General features: G+C 46.5%; 1 protein-coding gene across 2 annotated transcripts in view; it reads right to left on the bottom strand.

Annotated features, from left to right (window-relative positions):
- The window catches only part of EPS8L2 (EPS8 signaling adaptor L2), a 77,493-nt gene that overhangs the window by 16,054 nt on the left and 43,379 nt on the right, over positions 1–18,060 (bottom strand). Inside the window, exons 4-12 of one of the 2 annotated variants that reach the window (XM_068944335.1) lie at positions 17,734–17,770; positions 14,325–14,389; positions 8,756–8,917; positions 7,668–7,817; positions 6,853–6,932; positions 5,734–5,873; positions 3,047–3,126; positions 2,414–2,540; positions 1,983–2,071 (exon numbers count right to left, since the gene is read on the bottom strand). In XM_068944335.1, coding sequence (XP_068800436.1) covers positions 1,983–2,071; positions 2,414–2,540; positions 3,047–3,126; positions 5,734–5,873; positions 6,853–6,932; positions 7,668–7,817; positions 8,756–8,917; positions 14,325–14,389; positions 17,734–17,770 — 930 coding nt within the window. The remainder of the gene's footprint in view (positions 1–1,982; positions 2,072–2,413; positions 2,541–3,046; positions 3,127–5,733; positions 5,874–6,852; positions 6,933–7,667; positions 7,818–8,755; positions 8,918–14,324; positions 14,390–17,733; positions 17,771–18,060) is intronic. The other variant, XM_009670824.2, reaches the window with a different exon arrangement.

Genomic DNA, 18,060 nt, shown 5'->3' with positions numbered 1-18,060 from the left:
TTGCTGCAATGGAAAATAGACCCCTTCCCTACCGAAACACAAGGCCTAGTCATTTTAAATGCTAGTGATTAAACATTAATGTGGAGTGGAAAGTGTGAAATAATTGATGGCAACAGGGCAACTGAGCCAAGTGGCACTTCAGAAGGAGCGCACAGCACGTGAAAAAGTCCCAGGGGCAGAAACGACAGCGCTGCTCTGCCTGGATTCCCCACCCTCCTTGTTACTTGCCCCTGGCCTCTTGCCCAGAAAACAGCTGCTCTTGGTGGGTTTGTGGACACATGGACAGCAAAGTCCAAGGCCTGAGTGCAGAGAGAGCTCAGATACATGAATGAGTTTTGTACACGTTAGTTCACATGTGGCTGATGCAGATTCGCAGCCTGTAATACTTGCTTGCGACTGTGTTACACTATTGGCGGTGGCCAAGTTGGCTAGTACTGGATAGGACGCCGCTAGCTCCGGTGTAGACATAGGATGTGATTAAAGGTTTGGCTGACCGCGCTGGCTCTACTGTATTTATCTCGGCTGTGTGAGCAGCCAGAAAGGGCTAGGATGCAATAACCCAGCCAGGATTTCTTTCTGCTTGGAAAATCTTCAGCTGCTTCCTCAGGGCAGCTTTTACATCACCCTGTGCAGGCAGGGCATAGCCTTAGCAGGGTGCCTGCTCTGTTTCTTGTGTGACAGCAGAGATTGCTGGCCAGAGCTGTCACCTCCAAATCTCAGCTCTGGTCCTGAGCGAGCAAAAAAGTACAAATATTTGTTCTAAAAGAAAAGGTCTGCGCTTGGAATTCTGGGCTGCCTTGGGCTTGTTTACAATATCTGTGGTTTCCTTACTAATAACTTCTCAGGAATGATCTTGTTAGGTTGTGTTCACTGGGCAAGCTTGGTCAGAATTGACAGAACTTCCTTCTGGCTCATTAGCCTGATGGGCTCGCATGCTTAATTAAGTGGAATTGGCAGCACTGGGAACATCTTTGTGCTCCTGCTCTTCATCCTCTTCTTAATGCAGAGGAGAAACAGAGGAGGAGGTAGAAATCTCAGGGCAACGGAGGAGGTCAGTGTGATCAGTTATAACTGGGGACTTCCCAGGCCCCTGGCTGAGGCAGCTTTACAGCTGCTCAGTAGACAGAATCAGACATGAACGTAAGTTATCTTTTTTTATATATACGCTTAAGTCCTAAATTTTATGCCTTGGAGGGATAACAAAAACTAGAGCGCTCACAAAATCACCCAGATTTTTAAAGGGCAGAAACAGAATTGCATATGAACAGTAGGGATGTCTATGTAAGCCTTGGCAGAGCTATCAGCAAAGTGAGCATGATGGTTCCTAGATCTCTAGGGTCATGGCTTCATAAATGCTTTAAGTCAAAGCTGCATCTGAAAAGAGATCCTGGCATTGCCAGGCCCCTGGCTGTTCAGTCCCATCCTGTGTGTCATCACTCAGTTTGGACTGGACTAAGATCTCTGCAGCCACAAAGTGAATCTAGTAAGGGAACTGATTTGGCTTAAAATTAGCATGCAAAAGGAAATTGGTTTGTTTTAACGTGCATGCTATCCCCAGTCCCATGCAGGGCCACAAAAGCTTGTGCTGGTCCTACAGAGAAGGAAGGTATGGAGAGGAAAAGGTAGCTCCTTTTGGTGGCAGAGCTGATACACATCAGCACAAAGTGTGAAACAGGGGTCTTAGTACCTGTTGCATGGGAGCATGATGCAGGTATTTGCACAGGCAGGCAGGAAGGTTTGTGCATTTTTGGAACTTAGACTTTATGCCTTTCTTTTCAGTTTAATACCTTGACCAGAGAAACCTACACAAGCTTGAAACAATGTTTGTTTTGTGGTTGTTTATGGCAGAGAAATCTGGAATTCACACCTTTGCACTTTGATAGTGGTTTTGGTTCAAATTTCATTTTAAATGTTTAGCGACTGTGATATATAGGGAAACAGCCCTATCACTGCGTGGGACCAAAATACCCTCCATGTCTTACCAAGAGGTTAAAAGCCAGTTTGGTTTTCTGGAAGCAGTCGATGAACTCAGCCTCGCTTGGGGGTCTTGCTCGAAGAGTCAGTACTCCCTCTTTTATAAAAAGGTGGAGAGAAAGACACTTTCATTAGAACATCCCTTTCCAGGAGAGGTTCATCTCGCTGGCATGCACAAGACAGCAGTGACAGATGCTGAGGCTAGAACTACTCAAAATCAAGAGATGAAAGCCAAAAGATCGCTCTCTGTGCTGGAGGCTTCCCTAGGCTCTGAAATAGGTTCCCAAGGAGCAGCAGGACCTCCTGTATATCTGTTGTTGGATCCATAGCCATGCTGCTGCACTGACCGGGCCTTGCTAGGGTGTGAGCCTGCTTAGGTTTCCTCCTAACCTTCATCCCTGCCCCATGTTGCCCGTTTGTTCTAGTTGACGCAATATACCTGCTGGTCCTTTCTTCTTGTTCTTCTTCCCTTTCTTCCTTTGGTTGAGCTGTTTGAATGCCTCTGCAGCCTTCTGAAGCCTGGCAACGAACACTTCAATGTCATCCAGAGTGCAGTTCAGAGTTTGCTGTGAGGACAGAAGCACAACGAACCAAGGTGAAAGAGATGAACTGCTCGCGTCTGGGAAGCCCGAATCCCAGAATGTGCCTATCTGTGCCTGCCTACATCCTTTCCTGAAAGAATGGACAGGAATGGGGAATCGAGATATGATTTTAAGCTGAATTCATTACTTTTCAGTCACAAAGCTCTGCCTGGGTTTGTCTGCTGTATTTATTAGTGCAGTAACTATCCCCTGCTAATGGATATCAGGAAAATTACTCCAGGACTTGGCAGCAGGCTCAGGAGGAGCAGTCCTTCTGAAATCAGCAGGGCTACTTGAGAACAAAAAGAGATTGCAGCTGAGCTGGCGATGGAGCTTTAATTTTGCTCGCCTCATCTTTATAGGCAGTAGGTACAGCTTAACAGTGACTAAACTATACAGAAAATGTTTGTTCATGGAGCAGCCCCCCTGCTTCCTTCCTCTCTTCCCTCTCTCCTTCCATCTGTTGACTGTGCACCATTCTTGTTACCAACCGTTTCTTTTTCAATTTTCTGTGCTAAGATGGCTCGGGACTCTTCGTGGTCCTGGGAGCTGGAACCTCGTGGTTCATAGTCTGGTAAACAAGGGAAGGGAGAGTTAAAAATGTTTATCATTACAGATTGAGGATGGGCTCCATTTAACACAGGAACTGTGGCCCATGGGATGGCAACTCTTGACTTGGGTTGTTTAGTCATTTATTCTAGGTTATGAGAGCACCTCAGGAGCTCACAGAGAGCAGTTCATGCAGGAGGTGATCACAGTTGCCGATTCAATCCTCCAAGGGTCACAGCACCTGCCTGCCAACCCTCTTGTGTCAATACACTGCCTGTTTTCAAATATAAGCAGTGAATGAATCGTAAAGAGGAACCAGCTGCTAGCTACAGGCAGAGACCTGCAAGCCCAGGTCTCCAGCTGTTGTGAGTCGCTAACTCCTTTGCCTTTGAGCTAAGCTTACACCCACTGAGGCCCCTGCTCCCATTGCTAAGCACTCCACATGTATGTGAAGTGCGATGGGAATATCTCATACCTACTCTTCCAACCTCCAGCTCTCCACAGGAGCCTTGGTTGTCCCACGGATATGAGTTTAACTAGTCAGTGGCTGAGCATGAAGAAATAAGACCTGGAAATAAATACAACTGTCATTTGCTAGACTGCATCAGGCCAGGAGTTCTGCCATGACTGATATTTAGGCAGGCCCATGCAAAAATCGGCTTTTTTGTACAAACTCATGTGCAGGCTCTCAAGTGTTTTTAATGGGTAGAGAAAAAATCCTCTTGCAATAAATAAACGTACAAGTACCTCCTAGGTTTCAGAGGACAGACACAGGGTGAGATGGCAATATTTCAATGTGAGCAATTGCTCAGGTAGCTTCTTGTGAAAAGTGTGATGTATCAGCTGAGTGAACAGGGATTTGAAAGGGCCAGGACAGCAGGTGTTCAGACACCAGAACATACAAAGTGGGAGAACTAGGGAGGCAGTTTTTGGCAGAAGACTGTGAAAACTGTATGTCGTCTTTAAGTGTTAAGATTAGGTGATTAGTTTTGACAGGTTTTGTAGAAAAAGCAATAAGATTCGTTTCAAGGGAGAAGCAATCTCAGCAAACAGGCATCATTCAAGACTTCCTTCTGCCACCTGCTTTCATGCCAGGCTCCATTTTCTCAGGTTCAGAAATTCTGCCTGGATAAGTGCCCAGCCCTGTTGATGTAGGCAATGGACTTAAAACTTTATGTTAAGCATACTGGGAAGGGAAGAGTTAAGGGTGGCCATTTCATGAAAAGCTGCTGTTCCTCAGAATATATGTGTTTATAGATGACCTAGCTCTGAAATACCAAATGTGAATTTCAGACCTTGGCTGAGCCTGGAAAGCTGCTCCTTATGCACGTAAGAGCGCTTACAGAGAGGTCTATAGTGGACTGCTGGGAACCCATGGAGCAGTGTCCTTGAGTGGACATGGTGGCAGCCCTCCTGGCCGGGGACTCTGTTGCATTGCAATGGCTGCAGCCTGCATATGCTAAAAACCCTGTGACAGCTGTTCAATGGTCGATGGGACAGGCTCGTACAATTGGAGAAAAGCCCAGTTGAAGCCCTGCCTAGGAACATGAAGCCCTGAAGAACTGAAAGATTTTTATGGCAATATGTATTATAAGCATATGAATTACTTAAAAGAGAAAAAAAGAAGCAACTAGCCCATTTGCCTCTTCTGCTTGGCCATATCTTACTTTGATTATGCAAAGTTGGATCTAAAATAGGTTCTTCAGTCAGGAGGCTAGATCAGCCGCTTGGCTTCAGATCCCATCCCCGGGAAAAGAATATTTTCTCTCCTCCGCTAGTATTTGGAGTATTTCATATTGTACCTTGATTATATATTTTCGTTGAAGCTAGAAATTAAGAGTGCAAACACCCCAAGGGAAGCTGGTAAAACAGGCAGTGGTAAGAAAGGCTCAGAATTTGTTGGTCATTTTAGTCGGTCTGAGCTTTCGTCAGAGAGAGACTCTGGGAGCTTATTTCTGTTACTACTTCCTCCAGAGAAGGAAACAAGTTTTTTTCAGGACAGCTAAAACTGGACTGAAGTCAGGATGGTTTTGAAATAAGTTTTTTGATTAACACATGAGAGAGATGAGTTCAAATCTGCGTTTTCACTCTTGATTCTAGGAAAATTAGTGCAAACCACTTAATTTCTGTGGGTGAAATTTTGACTCCTATGTAGTCAGCAGGGCCAGGAATTTGGCTTCCTGACCCATGTCTGTCTTGTCTGTATGTTTCAAGATCACCGATACCTGGTTCATGTGTTTGTTCAGTTTCATGAAAAGCTTTCATGTTTCTTGGGAATTTCAGTGCCCCCAAAATACAGATGTCATTACAAGGAGCTTCCAGGAGCTTTGATTTATTGAGCTGTCAGTTAGCAGAAGATGCCTACTGCTAGCTCAGAGGGTCAAAATGTTTGCCGCTGCCCAATTTTTAAGGCATTTACAAAGCACAACCAGAGATGTAGCAAAACGTTGTGTTTCATAGTGTCTGTGTTACTTTAAAACACTGTGAAAAGACACTGTGCTTCCCTGTGCTCCAGCAGTACAGGGCCTGAAACCATCACAGGCCCTTTCTGGAGGGTTGGCGCTGTCCTGGGTGATGTTTTGCGTGAGTCACCCACTCCCAGGACAGCTTTGCTGATCACCCCCAGTACCTGAATCATGCTGGGAAGGAGGTGCCACCCGGTTCCGGTTCATCGGTGAGCCTCGCATGTCATGCTGGATAGGGATGGGAGCCGGCCCTTGAGGCGGTGGGAGGATAGACTGTCTCTGCTTTATCTTTTCTTGATTTGCTCTGCAAGACAAACAGCAGAGTGAGCATCAGTGGCTGCCGATCCTGTTCCCGAGTGTGAGAATGCAGCAGCGGGAGCAAGGAGGGGACACTCCAGCTGACGCTATTTGCGTTGGCTGACTTTCCCTCTTTGCCCAGAGGCTTGCAGGTTTGGGAGAGGTGGCTGCAAGCAGAAAGCCCACATCTTTGGCAAAGGAGAGCTCCAGGAGTTGACTGATTTAAGTGGGGCTTGCTATGTTTGGTCTGCAAGACCTGTACTTTCAGTAAACACCATCTGGTAGTGGTGCAGGGCTGTTTTGGCTGGTGCTTCAGAGCAGAGGCTGTCTGTGGTGGGCTGCCTTGCACGGAGTCAACAGCCTGAACTATTTTTTCCTGGCTCTGTCGCAACGTTCAAGAACCCGTCTTTGAAATCAGTCAGCAGAAGAGTTCCCCTAGAGTGTTTTGATTCAGGGTATAAAATCCCTGAGAGATGGCGCATGGGTGACTAAGACTCCATTCCCAGGCAGGTAAAATAAGGATATGTTTTGAGCAAGGAAAGAAAATGACAGCCCAAACTCAAATCCACTATAAATTGCCATGGGACTCAACTAGCAGGCCTAAGTGAGCTTTTTCTCTGTGTCCTCATGAAGATGGCAATTATGGGAGAGTCTGATTAGCAGCTTTTATAATATTTGATGGGGAATTTGACCTCTCTATCTGGGCTCTGCCACAGCAATGAGGCAAGCGAGGAAGGGCTTGTTTTCCAGCTTCCTTAGACAAAACTGCCCAGAAAGGGCATGTGAGAGTTTTGTGCCATCAGATCTAGCTCTCATACCCTGAGCTCAGACTGGCTAAAATCTTAGATGGCATCTGGATCCACGTGGAGGGCTGGCGCTGACTTGGCAACCTCTGCGCTCTGAGTTTTCTCTGCAGAAGATATGATTAGAGGGCTTTTTATTTTTTGCTCCCAGATATCCCTGTCTTGCAGCCCTGCAGTACTTACTTGAGTGTCTGTGGCCGAATCTTCTTTCCATGCTTGTGGTCTGCCAAGGCGCTTTCTATGTCCTCATGAACCATCTCCGCCTCAAAGACAAAACAGGGATGTTTTACTAAGGGCTTTACTTTGGAGAGGGTTGACAGCTCCAAGTGGGCAAGGGAAGAAATGGCTGGCAGAGGGCTGGGAGCCAGGAGACATATTTGCTCTGTCACCGGATTACTTGGCCTTGGGGTAGTCTCCAGCCAAACATTTCTGACTGTGCATGTGCAAGAATATGTGGGGGAGGTGAGAGTGCCATTTTAGGAGGGCTGGGAGCCTGGGGAGGTTAATATGCTGGCATCAATGCCTGGGCAAACCTCTAGGGCTGCTCACAACTTTCACTGACATAATTCCTGGAAATCTCTGCCAGTAGGGCAAGCAGGATGTGCGTACGATGCACTGCGGTGGCATTGGATGCTGTGCTGCTGGGATGGATGTGCTGGTAGAGCCATGGTGCCACGAGTGGGAGGGGTGGGCTCAAAAGGACCTTACAGGTGGATTGCAAATGCTCTCTCTGTGAGGACACGCGTAGCTTTGCCCAGTCCACACCTTTCAACAAGCGAGAACAAAGCCATGCCGGCATATCAACACATCCATGCAGCCAGCAGTCATTCTTGCACACATGCTGCCCTTTGAAGTTTCCTTCGTACACACGATGCTGATTCCTCTCTCCATGTCTCACGTGGCCCAGTGGCGCAGAAGGGTTTCTGGCTGCAGGCCACAGTACCCCGTCTCCCAGCATAACTCACTCTCATCCTGTTGGCAAGGAGGGCTCTGCTCACCTCCACCTCGTCGCAGTTGAAGAAGTGAATGTCTGGTTTGTGCTGCTCCGAATCCTGGCATACCAGGAGGAGGATGGAGGAATAGCGCATCTGATTCAGCACCGTTTGGCAGTGCTGGACTGTTGGCAGAGGGAATTCCTCCAGCTCCTCCTAGGAAAAGAAATAGGAAGGGGTTGGGCAATGGGGAACTGTTAAACGAACAGGGAGTGGTCCCGCGTATGAAGTCCTGGGATTCCTGTTTGAGGAAAGGAGAGACCTGACAGAGCTTATGCTTCTCAGCATTGGTTTACTGGGCTCCTGAAAGATGCATGTCACAGTTTGCAGAAGGGCAGTGTGCTTGGGACCCAGGAGAAATAGAAGAGAGGTGGATGGCAAATGGAGGTGAACCTCCATTTGTTCTTCTCTGCATCCTGAATATGGGGCAGGGGGAGAGGGTGTCAAGCATGAGGCATCAACTAGTTGAGCCCAGTGTTCACCATCATCTTATTGTGCTTCACCCACGCTTGTCACGTATCCTAGCAGAGCACTGGGAAGATGCTTTTTGGATAGTAGCAGTGATGGGGCTTGGCCTCCCACTGACTCCTTGGGTGACCTTGGGCTAATATTTTTTGGTTTCTCATTGCTTAAATGTGGGCAGCGCTGCCCTTTTCCCACTCTCTGGCTGTTCTGTCCTGTCAGATTGGGTACCCTGTGTGCATGTATTGTCTGTCAAAATGGGATGCTTTTCTTGGGTAGGAGATTCTTATTATAATGCAAGTCCTAGGTCCTTCCCTTTCTGCTCATGCTATTTGCAGATCTCCATGGATCTGTAGGTCTGCATCACTCCCACGGAAAGCAGTTTTATTGCTGGCCTGGAGCACAGCTCAAGGCATCTCCCATCTAGGTGGTATCTGTGCTCTGGATCTGTGAATAAATCAGACCACACCTGCCTGCATTTGAGTTAAAATCAGCCAGCCCCAGTGCACCCAGGAGTGGAGTGATTTACCCTTATTCAGGTTCCTGAAGAATTGCCATCCCAAGCAGAATGGGAAGGGCACACACCAAACCCAATAACCTGCAGGTAACTTTCCCTGGAGCCCTGTGGCTACCTGCGACTCGCAGTCCAGCAGGCGGATGGACTTGTCATTCACTTGCAGCAGCATCTCCTGGGTCCAGATCTTCTCTTTTGAACTGAGCAACATGAGTTTTCTGATGGCATCATCCACTGTCACAATGGATTCGCTCTTGTCCATAATGAAGGTGGCCAAGTGCTGAAGTTGGGAGGAAAAGAAGAGAGAACAAGTGAAAAAGCTTTGATGGTATGTGTACCATAAATCATTGGTGACACCACCTCTAAAGGTTTGGATTATTGTTTGGGCATGAACGAGTCACTGCTGAAGGTATATGTTCTGGTTGTTAGTACCAGTCCGTACTGGTCTGTTCATAGTGGTGAAAGATTAGAGTTTCATAACACAGCAAGGGTTTTCATAACGAGTTTCACCACTTGCATATTTATCTCATCATATGTCAATTCTAGCAGCTCTGGCTCCCATCCAGTAGCGTGTGTTCACAGGTGCTTTATACACACAATTTCGGCCCCTGAGTTTTTTGAAACTGGGCTGGAAATTTAGGTACGCTGCTTAAGCTCAACTCTCCAAGCTAAAAGCACTTGCATTTTGCTTGAGTCACATAGCAGATCTCCCTGTGTGAAATTTGTCCCAGGCAAAGAACTCACACAAACCACGGGCAAATAAATGTTAGTCCTCTGGGCTGAGGCGGGATCCAGATGTAGCCTTCAGCCAGGCTTAGTGCCTGGAGTTTTTGGCACACAGCACAGCTGCACCAGAGAGCTTTCTGCACTGCAAAGCTTCTCAATCTGCAAAACAGCTCCAAACCCAACACCTGACTCTGCTCCAGCCTTTAAATCCCCTTGTGTACCTTCCCACTAGAATCATCAAATCAGCCCTTATAGTAGTGAAAATCAGCCTCTCCGACTGTAAGAAGGGATTTTTTGCTACCTGCTTCTGTCCCGCACTGTGGTCTTGCTAGATTTCCCTGGTTTTCCTGCCTCCTGCTACCTGTCCTATAAACCCAGCTTAAGGCTCTTCTCGTCACCGACCTGTTTTCCATGCTGCCCTACTCTCTTGTGCTGGGTGATGTGTGCACTTGGGTTGAGAGCAGCTCTGATGAGATAGTAAAGTCCCGGACATGACTGCACTTGCATGCTTTCCCAGCCCTGTTCTGGGTCCTGAAGCATGCGGCGATTCAAGCATTGCACTTGGCACTAATTGTATTTAGGGAGAGTTTGTGTAATCGAGCTGAACCTGCAGGCTTTCAACTACTCCTGAGGCTCCAAGGGAGGTGAAATGCTGGACGGGAGACGGTTTTAAGGCTGGGAGGCAGTTATAGAAAGGACAAGCACGTGTTGCATCCACGTGGTTTGTCCTCTCCACCAGTGGGTGAAGTCAACTTCCGAAATCTGGTAACTTACTTCTCTCTTCTCTAATTTCCAGATCCTGCTGATGCTGTTCAGCTAGTGAGAACAAACTGCGCTGGCAGCAGAATACGTGCATCTGCCAGCAGAGGGGACTGCAAGGCAGGATAAGCTGGGAGCTTTGCCTCCTCAAAGCAGCAGTGCTTTTGCAATATTTCTGTACCAGAGCAGCCAGGCTGTTTTCTGTGGAGTTGTCCTTGTGTGACTGACTGTGCAGTCAGGCCGCATGTGCAGGCGATAGCAAGGGAGGGAAAAAATTAGGGAAACAAAAGAAAATGGTCCTGTTTCGCCTTGTTCCCTCTACTGCCCCGCCGTGATGAAAAGGGAAGGAGAATGTGCCCAGCTGGGGAAGTGGTTGAATGCTTTCCCTGTCCCTGTCTTAAGCAACATTCTCCAGAAGAGGTAGGCAGGAGGTTTTTGGATGGGCATGTTACAGGCCTGATCAATGCGGTGTGTGCTGCAGCTGGTCCTAGGACCTGCTGCCAGGAGACCTTATGAGGACAGGTCCCAGATCCTTCTCTCTTCCCTGGAATATCTATGACTCATCTACCAACCTGACACTTTTGAGTGTCGCTTCCCTAACTTGATTAAGGCTGAATGACATGTTGCTGCTAAACTGAACCACAGGAAGTTCCACCTGAACCTGAGAAAAAACTTCTTGACTGTGAGGGTGACAGAGCATTGGAACAGGTTGCCCAGAGAGGTAGTGGAGTCTCCTTCGCTGGAGATATTCAAAACCCGTCTGGATGTGATCCTGGGCAATATGCTCTAGGTGACCCTGCTTGAACAAGGAGGTTGGACTAGATGATCTCCAGAGGTCCCTTCCAACCTAAACGATTCTGTGATTCTGTGATTCTGTGAAATCGGGTGGATTCTTGTGGCTCAGCTGAAGAGCTGTGGAGCTGCTTAATGTTGCTGGCAGTGGGACCTGGGTACTGCGGGCCTCCACCTGCACTAGTGCAGGTACAGGAGGTGTGTTACACAGTCACTAGGAGGATGGAGGCAACAGTGCAACAACTCCAGAAAGACTCCTGCCAGGCATTTTGTGTTTGTGTCCATGGTAGCAGTGGAAACTCCTGCTTGTCTTTGATAGACACTCAAATCCTGCAGCCTGATTGCAGCCCAGGAGCTGGGAAAAAATGGGAGGCATTTAAAGCAAGCAACAAATTGGGATATAAAATTTGGAGAGACCATTTGTTGACTCTTGTACAAGGATGAGTTTTGCCTAGCTTTTCTCCTTCTGAGCCCTTGTCTTTGTGACTTTTCCCAGAGATCATACCCTTTTTAGGGTATAGGCCGTTTCTTTCTGGTGCCCACTCTTTGCTGTGGTGGTGCTGTATTGGGATCAAGGTCCACTGTTCCAGACACAGCACAAAAAGACAGTCTTTGTCTTTGAGGACTGGCATGCGAGAGATGCAAAATGCAAGAAGAGAACAGAAAAAGGCTGAGGGAGAATCTGTCCACTCCCCCTATCAGTCTCAGCTCATGAGCTGGTTAACCAACACCAGTGGGCAGTGTCCTCTGGAACTCATGACAGATATGTGCCTTGAAGGAGGATAAGAGAGTTGCTTTATGGAAGTCCTTTCTACCTGTAAAAAAGCGGGAGGATGTGGACTGGGAGGTGGGCTAACAAGCAGCAAAAGCTGGCCTTGCTCCAGGTCCAGGGTGGGGACCAGCACTGTCCTGCCTTGGAGAAAGTAATGAAGGGGCCTCGGAGAGGCTGAGCACATTGTGCCCGTTGTGGACCAGACAGACTTGAAGGAATCCACACACTCAGAATGAGGCACCTGACGGGATGGGCTCAGGGACCTACAGACAAGAACTGGAGTCAGAATTGTTTCCAGAAGAGGTGGCTGCCGAGGGAAAGGCTCTAGTTCAAAGCCCCGACAGGCAGAGAAGGCAGAGTCCTTAAACATGATGGTCAAAGACATAGCAACATCCCAGCCAAGTTCAGTACACTAGCGGGAGGATCCCCATGAGGACTGTGATGGGACTTAGACAATGGGAATTAGGAAGGGAGAAGATTTGTGGTCACCCCTTTGTTGTTAAGGTGGTAACTGGATAATTCATGAGGAGAAGAGAGAGCGCTGTGGGAGTGGATAGAGCAGAGAAGAGGCCAAAACACTGCAGGTTTTAAGTGAAGACCCAATTCTTGGTTCATAAAGCAAAGGTATGGGGTGAGGCAATAGCTAAATAAAACTCCTGGCAGTTATTTGAGCAGGTATACTGAAAGCTGAGACTGGCCATGCAATCAAATATGAAGAACACGCTCAGGAATGTGTTACTGTAATTGTAAAATGCTGCATGAAAGGTATTCACAAAGTCAATATTATCGGTGCAGAGGTGACAACTCCTCTACTTTCCGAGCAATGAACTGAATTGGTTTATACCTGATGACTGGCATTCTTATCTGTTCTATTATTTTAACTGCCAGGTTTACAATCTTCATAAATTCCTTTGTTATTTACAATTAGGTAAGTTAGTTTTCATGGAGGGTAAAGCTACTTGTCTGACTCAGATTTATTAGAATATTTTTTCCTTTCTGTTTTGTTTAGATACTAGTAGAGTGAGGAGGAGAAAAACCTGCTGTTATTTTTTTTTAAATCTCATTAAAAACCCCTTTCATCCAGAGGGAGCTTCAAATATAGTAACTCCTGTAAGAATAGGCAATTACTCCCTCTACGATTAAACTTTGATCTGCTTATGGATTACTTTGAGGATGTAAAATACCTTTTATGAGAAAGCCTCCTCCTGCCTCCCTGCCTGCCACTGAAATCCTGTTTGTCTTGATCAAAGTTCAAGGTAGAGACTCGCAAATGCATGGCATATGGCATAATTAATGAAGGATTCGTGTACATGTCACTGCTTAAAGTCCCCTCTCTGCCTTCATGAGTGACTTCATTTGGTAGAGCTCACTCTGGGGTTCTTCATGACAGCTTGAAACAAAAGGCAGGTGGACCTTCTTGTAGGTAAAATCAAAGAGAGATCACATGAAGAAAAAGGGATCCATGGCCTTTTAGCTACTGGCATACGGCCACAGACGATTTCCACTGCAAGGGCTGCGTGACGTGTGGTGCAGTAGTCTAAGAGCTGAGTGAAGCAACCTCTTCCTTGTTGTCGTCGGGGACATTTGGCTGCCATGGACAGCACGTCTGTGGGCCAGTACTAAAAGTGAGGTGTTTGGTCATCAAGTTATTTTCTGAGAGGGAAACCAGAGCCTCTATGCAAACAAGCTTTTTTTAAAATCTAAATTTCATTTTAAGCAATGGAGCGGGCTTTTTTATTTCTAAGTTAAGTGTGTACTTAAACTCTTTGCTGAACTGGAGCTGTAAACCAGAGAAAAGAAGGCCCTATTTACTAAAATATAGACCTCATGAAGTGCTTTCCTTTCTGGAATTGTCATCTTTCTTGTCTTGTCCAGTTCTCAGTGATGAATGGTGCCTCTGGCTTTGGACAGGCATGTCTGTTCCTGTGGTATGGAGGCTGCTGGCTTGCTCCAACATGTTACATTCCAGGAATCGCCAGGCCCGGGACAGCCGGACTGGCTCCTCATTTTTAAATGGATGTCTGTGACACTGGAAGATGGGTTTGGCTTAATGCCTTTCATGGTGGAACAGTTTTGAATTACTTGAGAGGATACAGCAACTGAGAGCGAGCTGCTGGGTGAAAGATGATAAACAATGTGGTCTTTCTGGTTTGGGCAGATGAGTTCCTGTAGCCACCATGGAAATCCCCATTTTAACCTGTCTGTCCATGCTGATCAAGAGGGGTTTGCGGCATGGAGGGACGAGAGCGAGAACAGCTCCCAAAGCTCATCTTCAAATGCAGAAGAAAAAAACGTCTCAGTTTCCTGTTTGCTTCCACAGAACTGTCTTTATCTTTTTAACCCCTTTTTTTCCCCATTCTCCACTCCCCAAATACTCAACATTTTAATTTGCAGAGTCTTGATTATTCAGTAAGGACTGGAGAAGTCCCACATTCCTGCAGGAGGAATGAAAGTTTCAAGCAGCTTTGCTGTTTGCTTCCTCCTGGGGTGTGGAGAATGATATTTGCTTATTGTAAGAAGGTTCCTAACTGATCTTTGACCTAATGAAGTTTTAGGAAAATGAAACATATTTCCTTATCAGGCTGTATCATTGACGTAAGTCTCTGCTCAGTCCCATAAAGTTTCATTGCAGACTCACCTGTACATGGTACTGTGAAGTCTCGTGCATAATGATGTTGGAATTGGAGTATTTCTTCCTTTGCTCTGCAAAAAGAAGAAGACAAGCCTTCTGTTTAATGGCTATTTATTGGTAAATTAGGATCTAAGAATTACAGCTTTCATGATGGGGTGCTACTCTCTGTCTTGCAGTCTCTGAGCTTTCTGCTTCAACCAGACTGCTGGGAATAAGAGAACATATTAACCTTTGTCACAAGGACTGGCAAATTAGATGTCTTGCCTGATAAAAATGATGAAAAAAATGCTGCTGAAAATTTGATTCTTGGAGGTCAGCACCATTTGTGGAGGAAATTAAACCTAACACAGGAGGAATCTAAACCTAATAAAGGAAAGCCACACACAATAAATAATTAGAAAGCTCTCAAAAGAGGGCTGGGGAGATGAGGAGCATCTTGAGAAGTCTGGCACAGGGCTGTGAAGTGCATGTGGCAAGAAAAAAAAAAAATCCAACTGCTACCCACCAGTTTGGTTATAATAGCACTTTTAAATTGTCTTCCAGAAAAAAGTTTCTGAACTATTGTGACTCTTCTAGTTTGTTTTCTTGCAGTTACTGGCAGGCTGCAGTATAGGGCTGTGGTGTAAAAATAGGAAGGATTGTAGGGATCAAGGCCAGAGAGTTAGAACTTGAGTTTCTTGAACAAGATTTTTATGAGGCAACGAGTCTTTATTACTTCCTGCAATTCTTACCGGAAAGCAATGGTAAGGAGCAATTGGAAAAAAAAATTTGGATTTTCATGAGGCTATGGAGTACAATCCTATAAGAACTTACCCATTATTTAATTGGTAAGTTTCCAGTGATTTGTTGCAAAATACTTTGCATGAATAGGAGAGGAATAAGCACCCAGTCTCAGAGTGATTTGGGACTGTCCAAACTCAAAACATCGTCCTTACCAGCAGAGGAAGTCCTCTGATCCCTGGTTTGCTTAGAAAATGTTTTCACCTTTCTTAAGCTGAAAATAACCTGTATTAGAATATCCTGTCTTAGGTAATAGCAGTCACAGCCAAGCGAATTCCATAGTACAGCGAATGTTAGGGCTCCTTGTATTTTAAAGAAGTATATATTATTCCGAGCTTATTTGTGGTTTACTTCAAAGCTCTCTTTAATGCCTTCTCTGGGATGTTGGCTTCTCTATTTTTTCCCTTTTCTTCAAACATAAAACATGTGGTCTCATTTAAACAAATTTCACATTAAAGAGATGGATACCTAGAAAATGAGTATTCCAGTATAAACTCGGACAGTAATGCAGCCAATGGACAGTTTCCATTTTTTTTAAAGAAAGGATCTTTTGGTGAAGTGGCCCAACACCCAGGCAGCACTTCCCAAAATATTTTTTGGTTTACATTTTTAGTAGCGTGACACATTTTGTTTGAAAAACAATATTGTTGTTTGCTGAATGTTGGAGTTTTCCTTGCAACCAAAATACATTATTTTTTAAATTTTAAAGTCGGAAAGCTGCAAATATTCTATTTTGAACTGTAAACAGGGAAATGAAGTGAATATAAAGCACAGCAAGGACAGGGGTATATAACTGGAAAGGGCTGGACTTCTGGAGGTGGGAGGGAGCTGTGGGATGGAGCAGGGTCTGCTACAGTAATTACCGTCCTTTGATGTCCCTAGACGGCCCCCACTGGCATGGGCAGCCCACAGGCAACCCGAGCTCCATCTACTCATTCCTGTAGGTGATAGCTTGAGAAATGGGATAGCAAGCTAACAAAGATGCTGATGACGTAGCACATCCCTAGGGACACAGAGTTTCATTTGACTTTTCTTTTTGCCACCCTCTGGAACTGAGCTGTGGGTGTTTTTGCATCTTTTCAGTTCGTTCAGCAGGAGAAATACCTGTATGCGCACTCATTTGTTCCCTGGGTTGCTTCTGCTGTAGTTTGTTTCCTTGCTGGGTAAATGAGCTCAGCTCAGAGTAGAAAGAGCTTGAGTGGTAGTTTGGGTTTCTTTTTCCCCTGTCCCTCATGTAAAGCACAGAAGTGACTATTTCCTATCTGCTGCTGCTACTATTGTATGGATTTACTATTCCTTTTCTTTCCACCCGTGAAGTGGCGTCTCAGTGGCAAATCTGGACCGGACCTGGTCTGCCTCCACATTGCTTTGCTGCTCTCAGTTGTGAGGCTTTGCTGGGTGCATGCTGCTTTGCACACAGCGAAGAAAGCAAGCTCCAGCCCCGAGGCGGGAGCAATGTAGGAGTCCTTCTGCTCTTAGGGGAGTCAGCCAGGTTCACCTTATGCCCCAGCTGCCTTCAGTGGGGACAGAACCAGACAGTAAATCTATTGCCGGATGGGTGCACGTTCCACAAAAGGAGGACAATTGAGGGTAGATGATGCAAGCAGGGACAAAGAGAGAAGTAAAGGGAACAGCACCTGGTCTCCTTTTGCACTGTTTGCACATTTGTTGACAGACTCTTTTCTTTTCTCACCTGTGTGCACAAGCATATCTTATCGTGGTTGGTGTGGGAGTGACACTGCGGGGACTCCCAAGCTGCTGCTCGGAGAGAGGGGTGTGCAGAGGAAGAGGGAAAAGTGTTTGGTGCAGACACCTGCCCCACTTGTGGGTCTCCTGCCTTGGAGACCTCTCTCCTGCCTTGGAGATCTCTCTCCTCCATGTGACAGAGAGGGAAGAGCTCTACCAAGGGGGAGCAGAAGGGTAGAGGGAGTAACAAGGAGCCCACATAAGGGAAGGCCAGCACAAGCAGCGACTGAAGCAATGCTCTCGGCCAGCCTTTCCCTTCCCTTCTGACAGATACATCCTAGGAGAAATGCTCTCCAGCCACTTCACCCCCAAGAAAGCACAGTCCTCTGGTCACTCCCAAACCACGGGGTTGTTTGCTACCGGGTCTACCAAGCCTGTCCTTTATTTACATCCTCTCTAACACCACCAGGAACTGCAAAAAACCCCTGTGAATGGGGTGACATTTTCTCCAGCAGCAGGGCCTGCTTCAGATGTTGCTGCCTGTTCCTACTGCTGCTCCACACATGCCCAGCTAAGACCATGCACCCACTCCCTTTATCTGAGATCATCTGAGTGATCTTGTCCCACCAACAGTAGCGCGGAGGCAGTGAAGAGGTCAGTGGACTGCAGCAATGGGACAGAGCAACAGGGGCCAGTCTCGGGAAGATGACAGTTCCTTAGACTGGTGTTAATGATGGAGAAAATGCAACACTGAATTATAGCCTGAGCATTGTAATTTGTAAAGTAATTTGCCAGCTCTGTTCTCCTTTAAGCCTTGTATACATCAGAGCTGTAGCAAGGAATAATTGCAGTGAACAGAGCATGCTGCTGTTACAAGAGCAGAAATGCCCCAAAGCACCAGTCTGGGGCTTTAGCTTAGTTCTGGGGCCTCTTTGCATTCGCTTCTCACCTAAACAGTTGTTATTGAAGCCGTCTGCTTGCAGATCCTGTGCAAAAAAAAAAGGAGAAGCCAGCCTGAATCAGCTACTGATCTTTATCAGAAAATTGACAGGAATTGAAATATCTTAGAGGCACCTGCTTCCTTCGTACTAATTGCCAGGGTTTCTGCAAGTCCGTCACGTTCCTCCTCATCTGTGTGTGTGTGTGTGTGTGTGTGTGTGTGTGTGCTCCTGCATGTAACATGCAGCTGCATGCCTAGATGGTCTCTGTATCAAAACAGATATGATTTTGAACAAGCCCGTGTAGCCCCCGTGCGTGCTCTTATTTCAGCTTTCTT

This window comes from Struthio camelus, chromosome 5 (genome assembly GCF_040807025.1).
Source record: "Struthio camelus isolate bStrCam1 chromosome 5, bStrCam1.hap1, whole genome shotgun sequence".
Lineage (NCBI taxonomy): Eukaryota > Metazoa > Chordata > Aves > Struthioniformes > Struthionidae > Struthio > Struthio camelus.
This window is presented reverse-complemented; position numbering and strand designations above follow the sequence as displayed.